We start from the raw sequence: 19,259 nt of genomic DNA on the forward strand, positions 1-19,259 counted from the left end.
TGCCCCTTGTGTCCCTGTGAGCCTTTCCCACTGTTTGTTAGGAGCTGTTTGGGGCTGCAGGGCTGGCATATCTTGACCCCTGCCTGGGCAGTAAGGGGGTGGCAGGGGTGGGCACTGCAGGCCTGGCTGAGCTGGACCTGCCTAAGAGCCGCCTGGGGGACTGACCCCCAGCTTTGATCTCAGGCAGGCAGAACAAAGACTCCGCGGCAGCCACCTAGGCCCCGCCCCCGCAGTGTAGCCACGCCCCTAGCGACGGTAGGTGCAACCCCCTCACAGTGACCTCACTCCCGGGCTGCGCTCCCCCCCTCCCCGCCTCTCCTCCGCGCCCTCTGACCCCGCCTCTCGGCCCCGCCCCCAGGCCGGCCGGTGCTGGCTCGCGCCGGGGCTCCCGCTCCCCTCAGTCGCGGTGGCCGAGGCAGCGGCGGCCATTGGCCGGGCCCGGCCGTGCGCGGCGGTGCGGGTAAGGCTGCCCCTCTCCCCGCGGCGGGCCGGCGGGGACAGGCCGGGTCCGACCCGCTCCCCTCAGCCCCTGCGGGGCGGGGCCAGCGACCGGCATCCGTCCCTCCTGGGGTCCGTCCCCCGGCCCCGGTGCGCTCTCGGGTTGGGCGGCGCGGGCGGGGGGAGGGACCCGCTGGCCCATGGGGGGGGCGGCTGTGATGGGGGGACCGCTGCGCCGTGGGAGCCCCGATCCGGCCTCAGCGGCGCTAACTGCGGCTGCCCCGGAGCGCGCCGGCCCCGGCCCAATGCCGAGCTCGGCACCTTGTTCCGGGGCCAGCGCTTCACCCGGAGCCCGACCGGGCGCGGGGGGCTGCCCGCTGGACACGGCTCAGAGCCGGGCCCGGGCCCGGACCCGCCCGACAGGCACCCAGCCCGGGCGCGGAGGGGCCCCACCTCCCATCGCCTCCACGGGACAGCTGGGGAAACTGAGGCACGGACAGGCGTGGAGCCGGGCACAGTGAATCGGCTCTGGGTTCCTGCCCCTCTGCCCTTGCGCACACGGCGCATAAAGGAGGGCGCAGGCCTGAGCGAGCAGCCCTATATAGGGCACTTTCTGCCGGCGTTGGAGAGGCTGGGCCGGGGGTTATTCCTGTGGGTGAGCAGGAGTCTGATGCGTTGGGCAGAGTGCTAATAATGTGCTGTCATGCACAAAGCCACCGACAGGCAACTAAGGAAAAAAGGGACGACCAGAAAAGCCTTACACACATACACATGAATTTCACCACATAACTTATTTCCCTGCATTTTGATCATCACTTGAAATATACCTGAGCAAACTTGGTGCCACTATACTACAGAGCATGCAAGACAGCTTATATTTTTTGTCAGTAGTCTGTATTGATAATATCCATTTTTGTGGCTTACTACTACCTATTTTCACTGTCAAGTTTCTGAATAAAGCTTTAATATCAAGACTAGTATGGACTGAGCACCACTAAAGTCTTCTGTTGGGAACAATCTTTCCATTATTATTTCACTTTAGAGTTCTTTATCTTTTGAATGTGCACATATTAAGCATTTTAAGATTAAATCAGAGCTTTCAAACATTAATATCCAGCCAAATTCAGCCTTACACCTTCAGGCACTCCTTTAGAAGTCAGAGTGGCCTCTAAGCAATTTAAAAAAATAATTAAAGGTATTGTACCTCCGCTGGAGTCCCACTGCCAATTTTTGTGATTTTACAATCCTGTCTCACCCCTGCACAGATAAAAAATTATCTTTCAAACTATTGCTCTATGAAGGACAGATACAAAAGGCAAAACAGACTCCAGGAGACATGGTGAAACTGACTAGGCACAAAGTATTATCAAATGTGAAAAAAATAAACCTCAGATGGATCATTTTTAAACCAGTGTCTTTAAGTTTGTTTTCAACAATATAATAGTGGAATGTATTTGTTTAAACATGAACTTTTTTTCCTTGCTTTATCAGTTCTCTTTTCTTAGCTTTAGACAGGCATTATCACGGCTGTCTTTATTTACAATCCTTCCTTTGCAGACTGAAATCCGCGGTGGAACGACAGTCAGACTGAATAACACACACAATGTTGATCACTGGGGGAGAGAGTGAAGGACATACTGTTTTTTAGCATCATTATTACAGACTATTTAAGACAAAATGAAGATCTTTATTCTGCTTTGGAAACATTAGAATTTAAGCATCTAGACTACATTTTCTGTTTTCTACATTATAAGTTTTCCTAGTGATCTCATATTATTGCAGTAACACAGAAATGCAGGACCAGCACTTGGTGGAAAGTCCTAGCACCATTGAAGCATTAAGCTGGAAGGCTTTGAAAGATCTTACGGCCAAAGTGAGTGGTATGTCTCTCAGTCAAAATAGTGAGGGAATTAAGGAATGTAACATAAATGAAAGAAGAACTAAGGAAGATATAGTGGAACTTGAAATGATGTATCAGAGCCTCCCCTGGGGGAACAGTAGAGGAAGAAACTGTGAAGGGTTTTCTGAAAGCATTCGTTGTACATCAGAATCCAACAGTTCCTGGGGTGACTTTGAAAGTTTCAGTGAAACCTTAGTCAAGTCTGAGCGCATCAGTCACAGTCCTGAAGTTTTGGTGAATTCAGCAGAAACAAAAATTTCTGATGTGGAGTTAAATGGAGAACACTGCAACACTTCTCATGGGCATCACTGCTCCAACCCATCTGTACACAATGGGAGGGAACCTAGTGCTAGTTCTCTGGATAAGGTATGTGTTGCTAGTAAGTCAGAGACTGCTAAAAGTTTAATTGTTGTGCTACAGTTTCTTTAGGGTACTAGAAAGCACTTTGTGCAAACTGTACTTTGGGAGGATACACTTTTGGGAGGATAATGTAATTAAATGCAAAGTTGAAGATTATGAAATGTGATTCTTTTCCATGAAATACTGTAGATTAGTCTTGTTTTTATTGCTGTAATGCTTAGAGGCCACAGTCAGATTATGTTGATATGATGCCTAGCACAACACAAAGCAAGCTACTGTACATGCTTTGGGGGAGGGACTTATCTAAAAGACAATAGCTAGAATATGTGGGACAGGGTTACAAACATTTTATATATTTAAAAGCAGAGATTAGTAGTATGCATAATTCTTAGCCAATTATATCAGTAATTACAACTCACCACCTACCTACATGTTATCAGATGGTTGTTTTCTGAATGTGCTATTTTAGAAGTGAGTTTTGAGAAGGGATTGAGTGGGGTGGTGACTTTATGGATTTTGGCTGGAAATTTTATCCAGGAGCAAGGGGTAGCTTGGGAGAAAGCACAAAGGTTCTTGTGGGAGGAGATTGAGGCTGGAATCATTGGCAGAGAAAGGTGGGAGTTGCCTTGTGATAAGACACTGGGATGTATAGGAAGGGAGGCTCTAAATTGTGGAGGGTTTTGAAAATTAGGACAAGAAGCCTGGGTGTGGTGGGACAGAAGAGAGGGGAGCACATGAAGAGATAAATACACATTACTAGTTACTCCTGGCCAAAACAGACCATACCAAGTCACTGGATTTCTCTCTAAAAGAGACATTTAAATCTCTTCTGCTACCAACATCCTACTATAATCTGTATGGTTAACCAAGGCAAAGAGATGTATCAGATGCAACTCAGAGTGGGGTATGCCACTCAACTATGAGGTATGTTCAGTTTCAGGGCAGAAAGACAGTGATGGACTACTGGGAATTCCCCTTGTATATATAATGTATACGAAAACAATGTAATTTATCCCTCACTCCCCTCCTTGGTATATTGCTTGCCTACAACTGTAAGGTCTTTGGGGCAGACACTACATCTTGTGTGTGGAACATACCTAGCACATTGTCACTGCTGCCAATAATAAATAGTAATAGTTTGAGACAGAGCCCTTAGGCCTCAGGATGTAAGTCAAACAGCAGCTTCCTGGGCCTATGAAGAGACTTCCTGCTTGCCCCTCCCGCCATTTTATACCTTCTTCTGAAAGATCTCCTATTGGCCACTGTCAGACAGGATACTGGACTAGAAAGACCACTGGGCTAGTCCAGGAGTTCTCAAACTGGGGGTCAGACCCCTCAGGGGAGTCACAAGGTTATTACATGGGAGGGGGGGGGCTCACAAGCTGTCAGCCTCAATCCCAAGCCCTGCTTTTCCTCCAGCATTTATAATGGTGTTAAATATATAAAAATGTGTTTTTAGTTTATAAGTGGGGGCCCACTCAGAGGCTTGCCATGTGAAAGGGTCACCAGTATAAAAGTTTGAGAACCACAGGACTAGTCTGTTATGGTAATTCCTTTGTACCTAGCTTTAACAAAATAACAGATCTGAAATCTGACACGCATTAGACATTCATTATGACAAAGCCACAAGATGAGGGAAAATAGGCTGGAGTTGAGTGTTAAAAATAATGTAACTAAGCAGATAAGACGACTATACACTGAGAGATTCCCATCCAGGAAAATGCTAAACAACATATTTATACTAACTAATCTTTATCTGATTATACTGTAGACTGGTGGGCCAGCATGTTGAAGAAAGCTCCCAACAGTGACATAGTTTCAGCATTTTCTTTCACAAAAAGAGTTCAGTATCAACTCAACACACACCTTTCATACTCTCATTCCTTCATGAAGTCAGGACCTGCTGCCTGGCCTTTCCTAAAGCCTCTCCCTGGTAAGGCCGCTAATCCCTGCAGCTATCCCCCCTACCAGCCCATCCACCTGATGGATACAGAGCTCCTCCCCAGTCTTTCCTGACCCACTCTCTCCCTCTCTGAGCAGGCTCCTTCTTACAGGAGGTCTTCTGGCACATGACACTTGGTCAGCCATAGCAGTGCTGTTACACATGCACAACAGCATGAACAATTTCCCGAGCCACATGTGTGTCTATATAGATGGTTTGGACACCCCAACAATAACCCTTCAGGAAAGTTAGTGGTTCTGAGCCCGTACGTTAGGAATAAATCTCCCTTCTGACAGTATCAGGAGTTTGTGGGCAACCTAGGACTCAGCACCATTCCTTGAGACTTTCTGGGCAGTCCAGGCTCATCCCCTACATAAGCCTTCCACCAGCCCCACTGAGAGGGATTGAACCTGTCCTGTCTGACCAAGACCAATCTCCTGCTCGATAGCTGTAAAATAATGTAGAAAAAAAGCCTCCAGAGTTTACATTCCTGGTTTCCAAGGTGTCACTATTCTACAGAAGTGTGGCTAAGATGCCAACTCCTTCACACCCCGTCATTGAATGCAGTAAAGAATGATATAAGATGCTCCTCTACCCTATCTTCCGCACACAGAGATGGTTTAAAAAGGACACAACTAAATAGTTTAGTCCCAAAATTAGACCAGCTTGGAGAATATTATAATTTGGTAGCAAGCCAGCTGTAGATTTAAACTATCTGAATTTAAAAACATTAAATGGATAGTGTCAAGTAAGAGTTCATATTTTGAAAAGTCCCTGGACTTGTATTTACTTACACTTAACACTGCATTTTTTTAAACATGTTTTCATTTTTCTACTTTACTCATCTTAGACAATGAAAACAGACTAGAGAGTTCCACTTTCTGGTTCTCATGCAACTACAGAATTTGGGTTGCAAACACACTAAAGGAATATTGCAATCCAAAAGTACGTTTTAAAAATAAATAAATTCTATCATTCTGGGCAAAAATGGAATTAAAATGGTCAAAATCAAAACTTTGGAGCAGATGGACTGAGCATTTCTAGAACAGGGCTTGATTCTGCATATCCTTACTCATGTGAGTATACTCCTGCAAATAATCCTATTAATTGCACTTGTGGCACCTTAGAGACTAACCAATTTATTTGAGCATGAGCTTTCGTGAGCTACAGCTCACTTCATCAGATGTTTACCGTGGAAACTGCAGCAGACTTTATACACATGATTTCTGTGTGTATATAAAGTCTGCTGCAGTTTCCACGGTAAACATCTGATGAAGTGAGCTGTAGCTCACGAAAGCTCATGCTCAAATAAATTGGTTAGTCTCTAAGGTGCCACAAGTACTCCTTTTCTTTTTGCGAATACAGACTAACACGGCTGTTCCTCTGAAACCTGTCATTAATTGCACTGGGACTCTTTGTATGAGTAAGAGTCGTTCATGTGGATAAGGACCTGATCCTCCAAATCCTCAGTCATTATTGGCATAGGAGGAACAAATGTGTAAGTTCTCTCTCATGGTTCTATACCAGCAATTAAAGAAACACACCATTTTATGGTGCACACACAAGTAAACAAAGATTCATTTCAGCTTTATTGGATATCCTGTAAACTGTGTGCATAGAGTTAACTATTGACTACGTATATAATGTGACTATACCTCATTTAATTGAACGTATAAACACGATGTGTGCATATCTACATCGGTCACGTACTCTGACCCCAATCCTTCATTTAAGTAAAATACTTGTAGATTTGAGCGTGTGGTGTGCTACTACTAAGGGGCTTTGCGTCAGGCTTAAAGTAGATGGAAAAAAACTCCCATTGACTTCAGTAAGCTTTGGATCAGGTCCTGTGTGAACTGCAGGATTGGCCTAATGAGGTTTGTAATAAAACTCTGCTTTTTCTAGGCCAATCTCAACTATGAAGATATTTTTAAGTTGAGTTTTCCAGAAGTCATTGTACCACAGTCCACAGAGAGCATAACAAGCTTAGATCAAGTTCTTGACGCAGATAATGAAGACATTGGGATTCTTGAATTTACGAAGAGACAGCTTTGGTAAGGAATTTAAGTAAACAGTCAAACACCTAGCAATAATACTGTTAATTTTTCTGAAAGAAGTTGCGGGGAGGAGAGTGAACTTACTCGTTTCAATTTAAAATATGCTATTTCAGATCTTTGGTTGTTTAATCAGTACATGAAGTTTATCAGATTATTGGGTTCAGAAGGGAAATGGGGTTGTTTTTCTAGTCCCTGAAAAGTATAACAGTCCACCTATCGCTGCTATTCATTCTTTTTGTAGAATTCCTACTACTTTTGGTAGCACTTCTGATTGCTAAGTTCCTGGAATGCTGGACACCAACAGACAGAGCGTGTGTGTTCTTTCTGTTGTCAGCATTCCTTCTCTTTCCTGCAGGTTTGTGTTGTTTCTCTTTCATCAAGAGTAGCAACACAGGTTCTTCTTTCCCCAATCACTGGTACTTTTCTGACAACAGCCTCCCAATTCTCCCAGTAATTATTGCTCCTCCTGTTAAGCTACATGCTCTCCCTAATCAGTGGTGCATCTGGTTTCCTTCCTGGAGATTATGAAGTTAACAGCAGTTGAAATGGGTAACTTGGCTGTTAAGTCTGCTGGAATGCTGATCAACTCGTTACCTGTTTTGAAAGGATTAGTGTATCTGCACTAGTAGCTGTTCTGGTTTCTGCACACATCTGGAACATTGTAACTAAAAAGTAGGCTTAGTTATTTGTACTGCATATTAGTGAAGGTCCAAGAATTAACACATGCAATAAAATAAATGTTTTTATTTTTTCCCTTCAATAAACTCCTTACATGCACACCAGTCTGATCAGGTAACTTACTGTTGGGAAAGAAAAGAGGGTGGGGAGAGAGAGATTGTTATGTTTTAATTCTTGGGAGGCACACCAATATTATGGTGCTGTGTAACATACAAGGAACCTAGATAGTCTATGTGATAAACTACCCATGACAGATGTTAGCCACATCACTTAATGCACTACTGGAAGGCACACAGATAGTGTGGTGATGAACATGGCATAAGAACCTGAATAGAATAAGTAGTTAGGCTTCTGCAATTTGACATCCTGATTTAGATGCCTAATTCTTTTCCTCTGTGTTTCCTTGGAGCTGGGCCTTTGCTTTAAATACTGTTTGAGCATCACAGAGAAGGAAATCACACCTACCCAGATGAGACCAAATATGAAAGGTAACCCATGTGAATATCAGGCTGGCTCAATGCAGCCCGAAAGCTGAAATAATGAAGAGGGTTGAGAGAGACAGACTAACCAAACTGTAGGTTAGCTGCCTTTGAAGATAAATAAATAGAACTCTGCTTTGTACTTGCTTGCTCTCCACAACATGAATTGGACATCACCACCTTTGGATCATGATTTTTCTAATGCATATTTCCTGTCCACTTCTACTCATTCTGGAGATATGTAGGCATATAAAGCTCTCTCAGACATGCTCTTGCTGTATGGCTATTTATTTGATGGGGAAAAAAAGCATGCACAATTTTTTTGCCATTGCTTATATCATTGGGCATCATGCATCTTTGTTAGCAAGTTGGATTGATGACTTGGACAAACAGTTCTAAGAAAGTCAGATTGCATAGTAGGTGGTTCAAGGTGTACCCCTGTACAGTTGTCTCCAGGGAGGTTGCATTAGAATTGAAAATTAGATAATGGTTTTATAGGAGGTATGGGCTCAAGATCATGGATTTTGTTTGGAAGTTTTCTATGAACTACAATTTCAAATTGCATTTCTTTTTAGCATGGACTCTGGAAACCTCTGGAGAACTCTTAGAGACCCCAATAGCACCACGGGTTTAAGATGTCCCTGGAATAAATCCCATTGCCAGGAAAACTTGTTATCTGCTCTTGGAATAGATGTAAATCAAAAGGTAATTTAAAAAATATGTTTGGCTAGAACATCAGTGTAAGTGTTCGATTTAAACTTGTAGTCATTAAAGTCATCTAGGCAGAAAAAAAAGACTTGTCACACAGCTGCACTAGGAAGTGTATTTTGGTGGGTCACAAATTCTAATATCTTCAGCTAGGTCCTTTTTGATGATGTAAAGGCTTGTCTACACAGGAAGTTATTCCTGATTAGTTCCTTGTGTGGACACACTTATTCCAAAATAATGGAGTAAATCAGGAATAGTTGTTCCACTTAAATTCACACTCTACTTTATTCCAGATGAATTGTCATGTGTGGACAAGCCCTTAGTTTAAGGCTTCTCTGCTAAGATATTATAATGATGCAAAGACCAAATTCTGGCTGTCTTTGCCAATTTATAGTGGAGAATGTATTGAAGTCTCAATAATCCAAACGAAGTGACATACGGTCATTACAACTGAATCGATTTCTGATTTTGTTGGTAGAGTTCCACAAATGTAAGGGGGGGGGGAGGGTTGCCTACTTTGAGGTGGAGGAGTTATTAGAATTTATACAAGACATTATGGATTCAGTCCAGTGAAGTCAGTTGACTTGACTTATGTGAAAATTGGACTGCTCTTTATGAAAAATGGAATCAGTTGGTCCAATTAAGTTCTGTATGCTTGAATATCTGGCTTAACTATACAGGTTGGAACACAGTATTCAGTTTGCCTTTATTCAAATCATTTCACTCATTTCAGAGTAAAAAAATAATACAGAAAAAAATATTTTAAATAAATTCAGAGATTAAAAATGCAACATTTTAAACTCCCAAAGCAGAATGTTGCTATTCTGTCTTTTTATGTTGGAAAAATTAATTGGAGGTAGATTTTTATTATAATTACTTGTTTGGTTAGCACAAATTTAATCTTCTTGCTCTGCTTTTCAGAGGTAACTATCTTTATTACTAGCTGCTGTTAGCTTTCCTGATGGTTGCCTATTTGAAACTCCTGGTGTTACCTGGATTAATCAGCCTTTCAGATGAGTTTAATCAAACAAAATTGCAGTGCTGGTTAGTCATGCAAGACCTGGTCTACACATGAGTTATACTGGTATAACTGTGTTGGCTAGAGGGGTGATTTTATTTTTAACTGGTATAGTTAGGGCATTACTATTCTCTTAGTGTGGATGCAATTATATCAGTATTAACACACCCGTCATGGGGTGTTAGTCACGTGTAGTCATAAAGAAAGGAAAAGACTGTACCGCAGCCAGTTAGGTCTTATGCTGATGTCCCTTACTATAAATATGGTAGTAGGGCCTAGTGGCCAGCATCAAGAGTGTAGCCCTCCTGCCCAGGGTGGTGTGACCCAATGGCCAGAGTCAATAAAGTCACCCTGCTCTGTGGAATTAGGTGATCTGTTGGAGAAATGGGCACTACTCAGGGGTGTATGGCACCCAGGATAGGGGGACTCGGGCCCTCTCTGCTCCTCCCTGTCTCAGCCCAGGCAGTGCTAGGGTGCTCACCCCCAAGTCACCAGGGATCCTCCTGAAACACACCGACTGGTTCCCTGGTTCACTCACCAGAGAAGAGTCTAACTCCCCTGGGCTGACCCTTTCTCCCTCAGTGGTGCTCCACCGTTCCCGCAGGTCTCTGGGGTCCTTGGATGGCATAGTTCCTGCTAGCACAATCTCTTCTCTGAGATCATCAGACAGCCTGGGGTCCATCTGAAACTCTGCATGCCATAGCTGTGTAGTTGGAGCCTGTAGTTTGTATCCTCCCGCTTCAGCAGCATGCCCAGACTGAGTAGTGCTGCTTTCTTTTATACTCTGCCTCCAGGCTCAGCATGCCCAGCAGAATTGGAGGGGCAGGGCTTTCTCAGTTTGCAAAGCACAGTTAACCCTTTTGGGGCTGGTGCAGGATAGGTACACCCCATCACAGCACCTTATACTGGTACAGTTAGCCCTATTTCTGTACAGGACTAAATATACAGGTATAAGATGTTTTTATGCTGATATTAGAGGGACTAGATGGGTGAGGTAATATCTTCTATTGGTCCAACTTCTGGTGGTGAAAAAGACAAGCTTTCTAGCTACACAGAGCTCTTCTTCAGGTCTGGGAAAGGTACCCAGTGTCACACCTAAATACAAGGTGGAATATATTGGTTAGCATAAGTAGTTAACATATATCTGAGACAATGGTTCTCAACCAGGGGTACGTATACCACAGGGGGTATGCAGTGGTCTTCCAGGGATACATCAACTCATCTAGATGTTTGCCTACTTTTACAACAGGCTACATAAAAAACACTAGCAAAGTCAGTACAAATTAAAATTTCATACAGACAATGTCTTGTTTATACTTCTCTATATACTATACACTGAAATGTAAGTACAATATTTATATTCCAATTGATTTATTTTATAATAATATTGTATAAATGAGAAAGTAAGCAATTTTTCAGTATAGTATGCTGTGACACTTTTCTATTTTTATGTCTGATTTTGTAAGCAAGTAGTTTTTAAGTGAGGTGAAACTTGGGGGTATGCAAGACAAATCAGACTCCTGAAAAGGGTACAGTAGTTTGGAAAGGTTGAGCACCACTGATCTACGGGACCATTCAAAGTGAAGTGGCTAATTATTTCCTGTGCAGCCAAAGGACAAAAAATGGGGGGTTAGGGGGCTTTAGGGTGTTGTAGTAAGCCATAAATCCCGTGTCTTTATGATTTCTAGCAAGTTATTAATTTAAACTGCCAGGCTCATCTTTTGAAAGTGTTGTGCAGATTTCCTTTGAGGATGAGCACTGCCAGATCAGATACGGAGTGAGCATTCTGTGAAAAGTGTTTACCCACGCGTGATAGTGGTTTTGTCTTATTTATCTGTGGGAGTTCTTTTCAGAATGTAACGATTGTCTAGTTTCACCTACCTAGTTGTTGGAGCACTTAGTGCACTGCATGAGTAAGGCTACGATTTTGTTACAGAATCCCTGACTTCCAAAGACCTCTGTGACTTCAGCCCGCCGCAGCTGCGGGGTAGGTGGCAGGGCCCTGAGGCTCCCAGCCACCAGTGGCAGCCAGGGTACCCAGCAGCTCCCCGCTGCTGCACCGGGGTCAGGTGTACCCCACAGTCCCCAGTTGCCATGGGCAGCAAGGGGACCTCCGTAGTTCCCTACCACCATGGGGGACAGGGGCCCCTGTAGCTGTGGGAGGCAGGGAAACCCTGGCTGGGGATCCCTGCAGCCCTGGCCGGGGATCCCTGCAGCCCTGGCCAGCGCAGGCAGCATGGGACCCTAGCAACTCCTTGCTGCCACGGGGGACCCCCCACAGCTGCCTGCAGCTCTGGGCCCTCACAGGTAGTGGGGGTCCCTGGGGCTTTTAGCCGGCCCCTGCAGCTACCCAGCGGGTTCCCATTTTGTCACAGATATTTTTAGTAAAAGTCAGAGACAGGTCACGGCTTCTGTGAATTTTTGTTTATTGCCCATGACCTGTCCCTGACTTTTATTAAAAATATCCTTGATAAAAATCTTGGCCTTATGCATGATGTACACCATATGTTGGGATAAGCATATGCAGTACCTGTGGACTTTGAAAGGTGTATTGTCGGGGTATAGCAGTGGAGATTTATCTGCAGATTTTGCATCTGTTAGGGCAGGCAGAGGCAGATTAAGATTTATTGGAGCCCCACACTCCTGGAATTGCCCAGGCTCCCTGGCCAACTTCTACCACTGCCTGGCTCTGACTTCTGGCCAGGAGGCAGGGCTTCAGGGGGAAGAGGAGATGCAGGGGGCAGTGCCACCATTCTGGTGCCAGCTGCACCCCTACTTCTGCCCAGGCTCCTGTGGGGGCCCCCAAATTGGCTGGGGGCCCTAGGCATGAGCCTATCTGTGAATCTGCCACTGATGGCAGGATCGGGTGCTGTGTTGAGTTGGTCTCCATCAAGTATGGATTTGAATTGTTTAATAATATCCAATATAGGTTCCATTGCAGGGTGGTAGGTGACAATTAGGAGTGTGTGGTTGGAGGGGTTTTTTCTGTATTCAAGCAGGTTCTCTCACATTATACTATATAACAGCATCCACAGTAGGGGTGGTACTGCTTTACTGATACTGGTACAGTTAAAATGGAACAACTTTCTCATGTACCCAAGGCCTAACCTTTCCCCCCAAACCCTCTCCCCCCTAAAAAAAACAGTAAGAGTGTCTCCAAGTGACGTTTTTAGGCCACAATCCAGCTGTGTGATCCAAGTGGGCAGAATCTTGCCCCTGCACAGAACTGCACTGAAGTCCATGGGAAGTAGGTGGTGGCAGGGGATACACGTTACAGAGCTGATTATAGGACAGGGATTTAGATTGCAACTTCCAAAAATAAAGTTAAACGCTTATTTGCTTATTAGTTCTGAGAGGGGGACCTTTTTCGGAGGGCCAAAGCCCATTTATGTTGAATAAAGCATTTTTGACATTGATGGACACTTGATATTATGAAGAGTGTTTTAAATTATGCTACTTGTTGATTAGGACTTCTCAGGAGACAGCAAAGACGGTTTGGAAGAGACAAACGTTAAAATAAATGAAGACTTAGAAGATGGATTCAATATTAGTAACTGTAAAGCACTAATTCAAACCAAGGTAAGAGTTCTGAGGCAAGTACGTTAGAGAGATACAGGTCTCATATTTTATATGTCCCTGGGTGCTGTACAGACAGTTGTCAGCATTTCCCCTCCCCCACTCATGTTTTAACATACTTTCTAGTGGGACCTGGCAGTTCTTCAGCCAAATTTTGCTTTTCAAATGCTCCTGGAAATCGTGCAGTAAGTACTATGTATGCACCAAGTGCAAAGTGATGTAAGATTGGGAGAGTTAGAACTTCAGGTCATATGTTATTTAAGGAACTTAAGTTGCATGATTAGTATGGGCTCTGTGCTAAGATACTAGCAAACATGTAATATTGATTGATGACACTTTGATGACTGAGGAGGTCCAGTCACCATACAACAGGATTAATGGGATGAAGGCGTGAATAAAAAGACAGACGTGACTCACTCTTACAGAACAGTGAGGGAGGAAGGGAAGAAGAATGGAGGAGGCAGTTGTGTCCAACTGGTATTTCAGGTATTCAGAGTGAATCAGAGTTTAGGCTTCTTCAGGGGAGGGAAAGAACAGAGTAAACAAAAACTACTCTCAACAAAAGACGCAATAGCAAACTGTTTGAAATAAAGTAAAATGGAACTGCCCTAAGAGTTTGGGGTTTCGGGAACAAAGGATATTACTAGGACTTAGCCCATTTGTGTTAGTATGCTGAGAGAGACGTAACTGGAAATACTTAAAGTCTTCAAGCTAGTTTAATCAGGTAATTACTTACACTTGAAAATAACATTTTCTGGTGTCGGTGTACTTTGCCCTTAAATTTAGTCTCTATTTCAAGTCAGCATTTCTACGCGCTATGGGGCAGTTGTTAGTGAGCCTTGCAAATTCCATCAGTTTTTTGCTACAGGAATTTTGTTCATTTTGAAGGAAAACTTCACATTTAGAAATAAATGTTACAAAACTGCATTCTTGTTCATTTCTCTAAAAGAAAAGGCCCTCGTTTTGTTTTTTTAATAAGCTGTGGTAATGTTTAGATGAGAATGTCAAACAAAAGCTCCCTTTCTTTTGAGCAAAACATAAACGGTCTTGTTGCTCTGGTAATGCAAAATGCACGCACGCACATGCATGCGAGTTTTTAGTCCACTTTACAAGCTGAATATTAAACTGTGTTCAATTTTGGACACCTCAGTACCTGAAAGATGTAAACAGGAGGGAGTTTAGAGAAGAGAAACACGTGGGACAGAGAAACTGGTAGGATTGATTCATGAAAGTATAAACGTCAGATATTTTGTTATTTGGTAAGGGTGGGGAGATCTTTGCTAGCCACACATCTTGAACATTTGTAAGAGGCAGGGTTTTTTTGTGGGAGGAGTGAATCAAGAGGTAAAAATCAACATGATGGGATGAAATTAAAGAGGAAAATGTAGGCTGAATAGGAAAATCTTATTTAACAAGATCTAATGGATTTTGGAATAGCTTCTCAGGAGAAACAGGAAGTCCCAGAGCAAGATAATGCAAACTAGAATACATGTTAGGCAGTGTCTTGTAGTAAACAATCATGTACTCACTTAGGGATGGGCTAAATGCACTAATAGGCCTCTTGTACATTTATGTTCCTGACTGTGAAATTATTAGTCTTACTGACAAAAATAAAGTTACCAAATTGAAATGTTTACAATCTGTTTGAAAATGTAAGCTGTTTTAATTGCAGAAAAACTATTAAACTATTAAAAACTTTTTCCCCCCCCCCTCATTTGACTCAGCTGCCTGTAGCACCAGATTCCAGACATGGTCATTTCTTTAGTTATAACCTGTTTTTGAAGAGGACACCATTAAATGGAAATATGCAATTTAAAACTGTCCCAAGAAAGAAGAGGATTTTCAGTACACACGGTCTAAAAATGAAAATTTTCAACAGTGATGCTTGCTAAAGCAAAAGTCCCTATCTTTCTTTCATTTAAAGTGCAGTTTACCTTCATTTTGTTACTGAAGACTAGAGATGTTTTTGTGAAGAAAAAAAAATCTTATATAATAGCTGTATGTTGCACCTAAAGCAATTCTTTTACTAAAAGGTACTTATTGTAATTTAGGTTTAGATTCTAGTTTTGTCCTAGTAAATTTTGGTGGCAGTCATGGTAAATGATGAAGTCATATCTTGTATGGTAATCCAGCTAGAACCAAGCGTTACATATAAAGGCATTTGGTCATCTCTCTGTGAGCTTTTAACATCTGTTCCCTTTTGGTCTAAATAGATCTTTTTAATTCAAACTCCTCCTCCCCCCAAAAATCTGAACACATCTTCGGTGTGTTGTAAGGTGTGCCTTGGTGTTACCATCTCTTTTCCTTGACTTGGTTTGTTTTGGACTATCCTTGGGTCTGGTACGGTGTTGCTGCTGATCCCCTAACCTGAGGAACCCCTCTCCAACTCCACCACACACGCTATGATTTTCACATCGCTTTCTGTTTATAACCATGGCTTGTACAGTTTTACTTCTACCACTGAATGGCATTTTTACTGAGTGGTGTTTTAACACAGTTTAACCAGCTAGCCTGGATGGAGTCAGTATTATAAGCAGGTTCAGAAACTGTTCTAGGATCAGTCTCTGCTTGTAATATCTTTTGAATGCAGTTGTAACATGACTTTAGAAACATTCAGCCCCCAACCATTTAAACTGGGCCTAGTCATCATGGTTGTAAAACTGTTAGAAGCTAGTTGTGCAGTCAAGGCTTTGTCCTGTGCAGTGCTAGAGGCTGCTGTTTTTAAGACTTTAAATTTCATACTAATTACTAACTAGTTTTCCTACTGTCCTGCATGTACAAGTCCCATAGGGCCAAGTCAGGTACACTTCATATTTAATAACAGCCACAGAATCTATGGCTCGCTCCTGACAAATATTCATCTTCACTTGGTGTATAAGTTACATTACTCATTAGCAAGAACTTTACATGCAGGTTATATCAATATTTTCGTTACTTTGTCCCTTATAAATGTGAAAACTTTGTATGATTGTTTTTATTCTAACAAGCCAGATATGCCTCTACTGTGACTTTATGAAGATAACTGTACAGCATTATAACAAGAGGTTTTGTACAAGTATATTGTATATAGTTGAATTGTAAAGGCATGTGACAGAGAAACTGGATAATCTGAAATTAAATGTTTTAAATGTTAATTTAAATACTAAAAAGTAATCACTTTCTTTGTGTTAGGACCTGTATTTAAATGAGACCCTCACTGAGGCCTAGCCACACTTATGCCCATGCTTAACTTTGAGGACATGCGTAGTCTGCACTTAAAATGAAGTGTGTAGGTATTGGCAGAATTAAGGCCTAAATCTATATAAACTCCATTCAGCAGTAAAATCAGAGCTGAGTTATACATTTACTAGCAGTAGTAACTTTCAGGATACCTCAGTTCTATTAATTTAGGAAAAAGTGTTTGCATAATGCCTACTCAGTTAATGGGAACAGTCTAGCTTAACAGTTAGTCTTTTATTTGAATAGGTGCCATTTAAAATGGCCAGGAATTTAAGGCTCTGATCCTGCAATGACTTCTGTGTGGCTTCACCCAAAGCTTTCTGTGGGTGTAGGATCAGGGCTGAAAGTCTTATAACTTTAAAGAAACACTGAACTTCCTAGCTTCAGAAACCTTCTTATAGTAAAAAGTTGGCAAGAGCTAACACGTCTGCACTGATTTTTGTAATGTTGTATTTAATAGAATGTTCTAGATACAGATTTCTGCTGTATGTATTTTTTCATCTATTTTGAAATGGAAATGCAATCATTGCATTAAAGTGCTGATTTAATAAGGTGCTTAAATACCCATGAGCAACTTTAACTATTGGCTTCACAGCCTCAAGAACAATGCTTTTTTTTACCCCCGTCTTCACGAACAAGGTCAGCTCCCAGACTACTGCACTGGACAGCACAGCATGGGGAGGAGGTGACCAGCCCTCTGTGGAGAAAGATGTGGTTCGAGACTATTTAGAAAAGCTGGACGAGCACAAGTCCATGGGGCTGGATGCGCTGCATCAGAGAGTGCTAAAGGAGTTGGCGGATGTGATTGCAGAGCCATTAGCCATTATCTTTGAAAACTCAGTGATCGGGGGAAGTCCTGGAAGATTGGAAAAAGGCTAATGTAGTGCCCATCTTTAAAAAAGGGAAGAAGGAAGATCCTGGGAACTACAGGCCAGTCAGCCTCACCTCAGTCTCTGGAAAAATCATGGAGCAGGTCCTCAAGGAATCAATTCTGAAGCACTTAGAGGAGAGGAAAGTGATCAAGAACAGTCAGCCTGGATTCACCAAGGGCAAGTCATGCCTGACTAATCTAATTGCCTTCTATGACGAGATAACTGGCTCTGTGGATGAGGAGAAAGCGGTGGACATGTTGTTCCTTGACTTTAGCAAAACTTTTGACACAGTCTCCCACAGTATTCTTGCCAGCAAGTTAAAGAAGTATGGGCTGGATGAATGGACTATAAGGTGGATAGAAAGCTGGCTAGATTGTTGGGCTCAACGGGTAGTGATCAATGGCTCCATGTCCAGTTGGCAGCCAGTATCGAGTGGAGTGCCCCAAGGGTCGGTCCTGGGGCCGATTTTGTTCAATATCTTCATAAATGATCTGGAGGATGGTGTGAATTGCACCCTCAGCAAGTTTGCAGATGACACTAAACTGGGAGGAGTGGTAGATACGCTGGAGGGTAGGGATAGGATACTGAGGGATCTAGACAAATTAGAGGATTGGGCCAAAAGAAATCTGATGCGGTTCAACAAGGACAAGTGCAGAGTCCTGCACTTAGGACGGAAGAATCCCATGCACCGCTACAGACTAGGGACCGAATGGCTTGGCAGCAGTTCTGCAGAAAAGGACCTAGGGGTTACAGTGGACGAGAAGCTGGATATGAGTCAGTGTGCCCCTGTTGCCAAGAAGGCCAATGGCATTTTGGGATGTACATGTAGGGGCATTGCCAGCAGATCGAGGGACGTGATCGTTCCCCTCTGTTCGACATTGGTGAGGCCTCCTCTGGAGTACTATGTCCAGTTTTGGGCCCCACACTACGAGAAGGATGTGGATAAATTGGAGAGAGTCCAGCGGAGGGCAACAAAAATGATTAGGAGAGTGGAACATGTGACTTATGAGGAGAGGCTGAGGGAACTGGGATTGTTTAGTCTGCGGAAGAGAAGAATGAGGGGGATTTGATAGCAGCCTTCAACTACCTGAAAGGGGGTTCCAAAGAGGATGGATCTAGACTGTTCTCAGTGGTAGCTGATGGTCTCAAGGACTAATGGTCTCAAGTTGCAGTGGGGAGGTTTAGGTTGGATATTAGGAAAAACTTTTTCACTAGGAGGGTGGTGAAACACTGGAATGCATTACATAGGGAGGTGGTGGAATCTCCTTCCTTAGATGTGTTTAAGGTCAGGCTTGACAAAGCTCTGGCTGGGATGATTTAGTTGGGGAATGGTCCTGCTTTGAGCAGGGGGTTGGACTAGATGACCTCCTGAGGTCCCTTCCAACCCTGATATTCTATGGTTGATTCTAGGATTACTGATAGTAAAGCAGAAATACAATGTTTAAGTAGGCAGTGTCCCTCTAATACCCTTTTATGTGGTCAAGAATTTCTATCTTACAGATGCGGAAAGCTTTTACAAAGGTTGAATGACTTGCTTATGGGTACACAGTAAATCAGTTGTGGAGCTGGGTATACAAACCTGAAATCATAACTCCCTGGCCATTGCTCCAACTACTAGATCAGGGATCGGCAACCTTTGGCACGTGACCCGCCAGGGAAAGGACCCTGGCAGGCTGGGCCAATTTGTTTACCTGCCATGTCTGCAGGTTCGGCCAATCACAGCTCCCACTGGCTGCGGTTCGCCACTCCAGGCCAAATGGGGACTGCGGGAAGTAATGTGTATAACAGCCTAGGGCATATGATCATGATTCCTTCAAGTGGCTAGCCCCAGTCACTACACATGAGCATACATGTGAGCTAGGCATACAGAAGACTTTTCTGTTGACACCTAGATTAGAATTTTTACCTGTAAATGCATCTCTAATGTACGACAAACTGTGAATTTCTGTTGCCAAGAGATAAATTAAATTAAAATTTAATTAAATTTCACGCACAATGTGATGTAATTAAGA

The 19,259-nt window shown here is 43.1% G+C and overlaps 1 protein-coding gene across 2 annotated transcripts; it reads left to right on the top strand.

Moving 5' to 3' along the window:
- Positions 1-357: 357 nt before the first annotated feature.
- On the top strand, positions 358-17,271 carry CLBA1 (clathrin binding box of aftiphilin containing 1). 2 transcript variants are annotated; one of them, XM_073349823.2, is made up of 6 exons: positions 358-460; positions 1,996-2,704; positions 6,546-6,694; positions 8,430-8,559; positions 13,049-13,159; positions 17,015-17,271. In XM_073349823.2, the coding sequence occupies exons 2-6, from the start codon at positions 2,231-2,233 to the stop codon at positions 17,252-17,254; spliced, it is 1,104 nt and encodes a 367-aa protein (XP_073205924.2). In that variant the 5' UTR covers positions 358-460; positions 1,996-2,230; the 3' UTR covers positions 17,255-17,271. The 2 variants fall into 2 exon arrangements, with proteins under 2 accessions (XP_073205924.2, XP_073205925.2); XM_073349824.2 differs by lacking the exon at positions 17,015-17,271 and adding an exon at positions 14,881-16,797.
- The last annotated feature ends 1,988 nt before the right edge of the window (positions 17,272-19,259 follow it).

The sequence above is a fragment of the Lepidochelys kempii genome, chromosome 6, assembly GCF_965140285.1.
Source record: "Lepidochelys kempii isolate rLepKem1 chromosome 6, rLepKem1.hap1, whole genome shotgun sequence".
Classification (NCBI taxonomy): domain Eukaryota; kingdom Metazoa; phylum Chordata; order Testudines; family Cheloniidae; genus Lepidochelys; species Lepidochelys kempii.

Excerpts from the sequence above, each read along its gene's own strand:
- CLBA1 (XM_073349823.2), top strand. The coding sequence starts at position 2,231 with ATGCAGGACCAGCACTTGGTGGAAAGTCCTAGCACCATTGAAGCATTA. Across the intron at positions 2,705-6,545 it reads GTGCTAGTTCTCTGGATAAG|GCCAATCTCAACTATGAAGA; the intron begins GTATGTGTTGCT and ends TGCTTTTTCTAG. Across the intron at positions 6,695-8,429 it reads TTTACGAAGAGACAGCTTTG|CATGGACTCTGGAAACCTCT; the intron begins GTAAGGAATTTA and ends ATTTCTTTTTAG.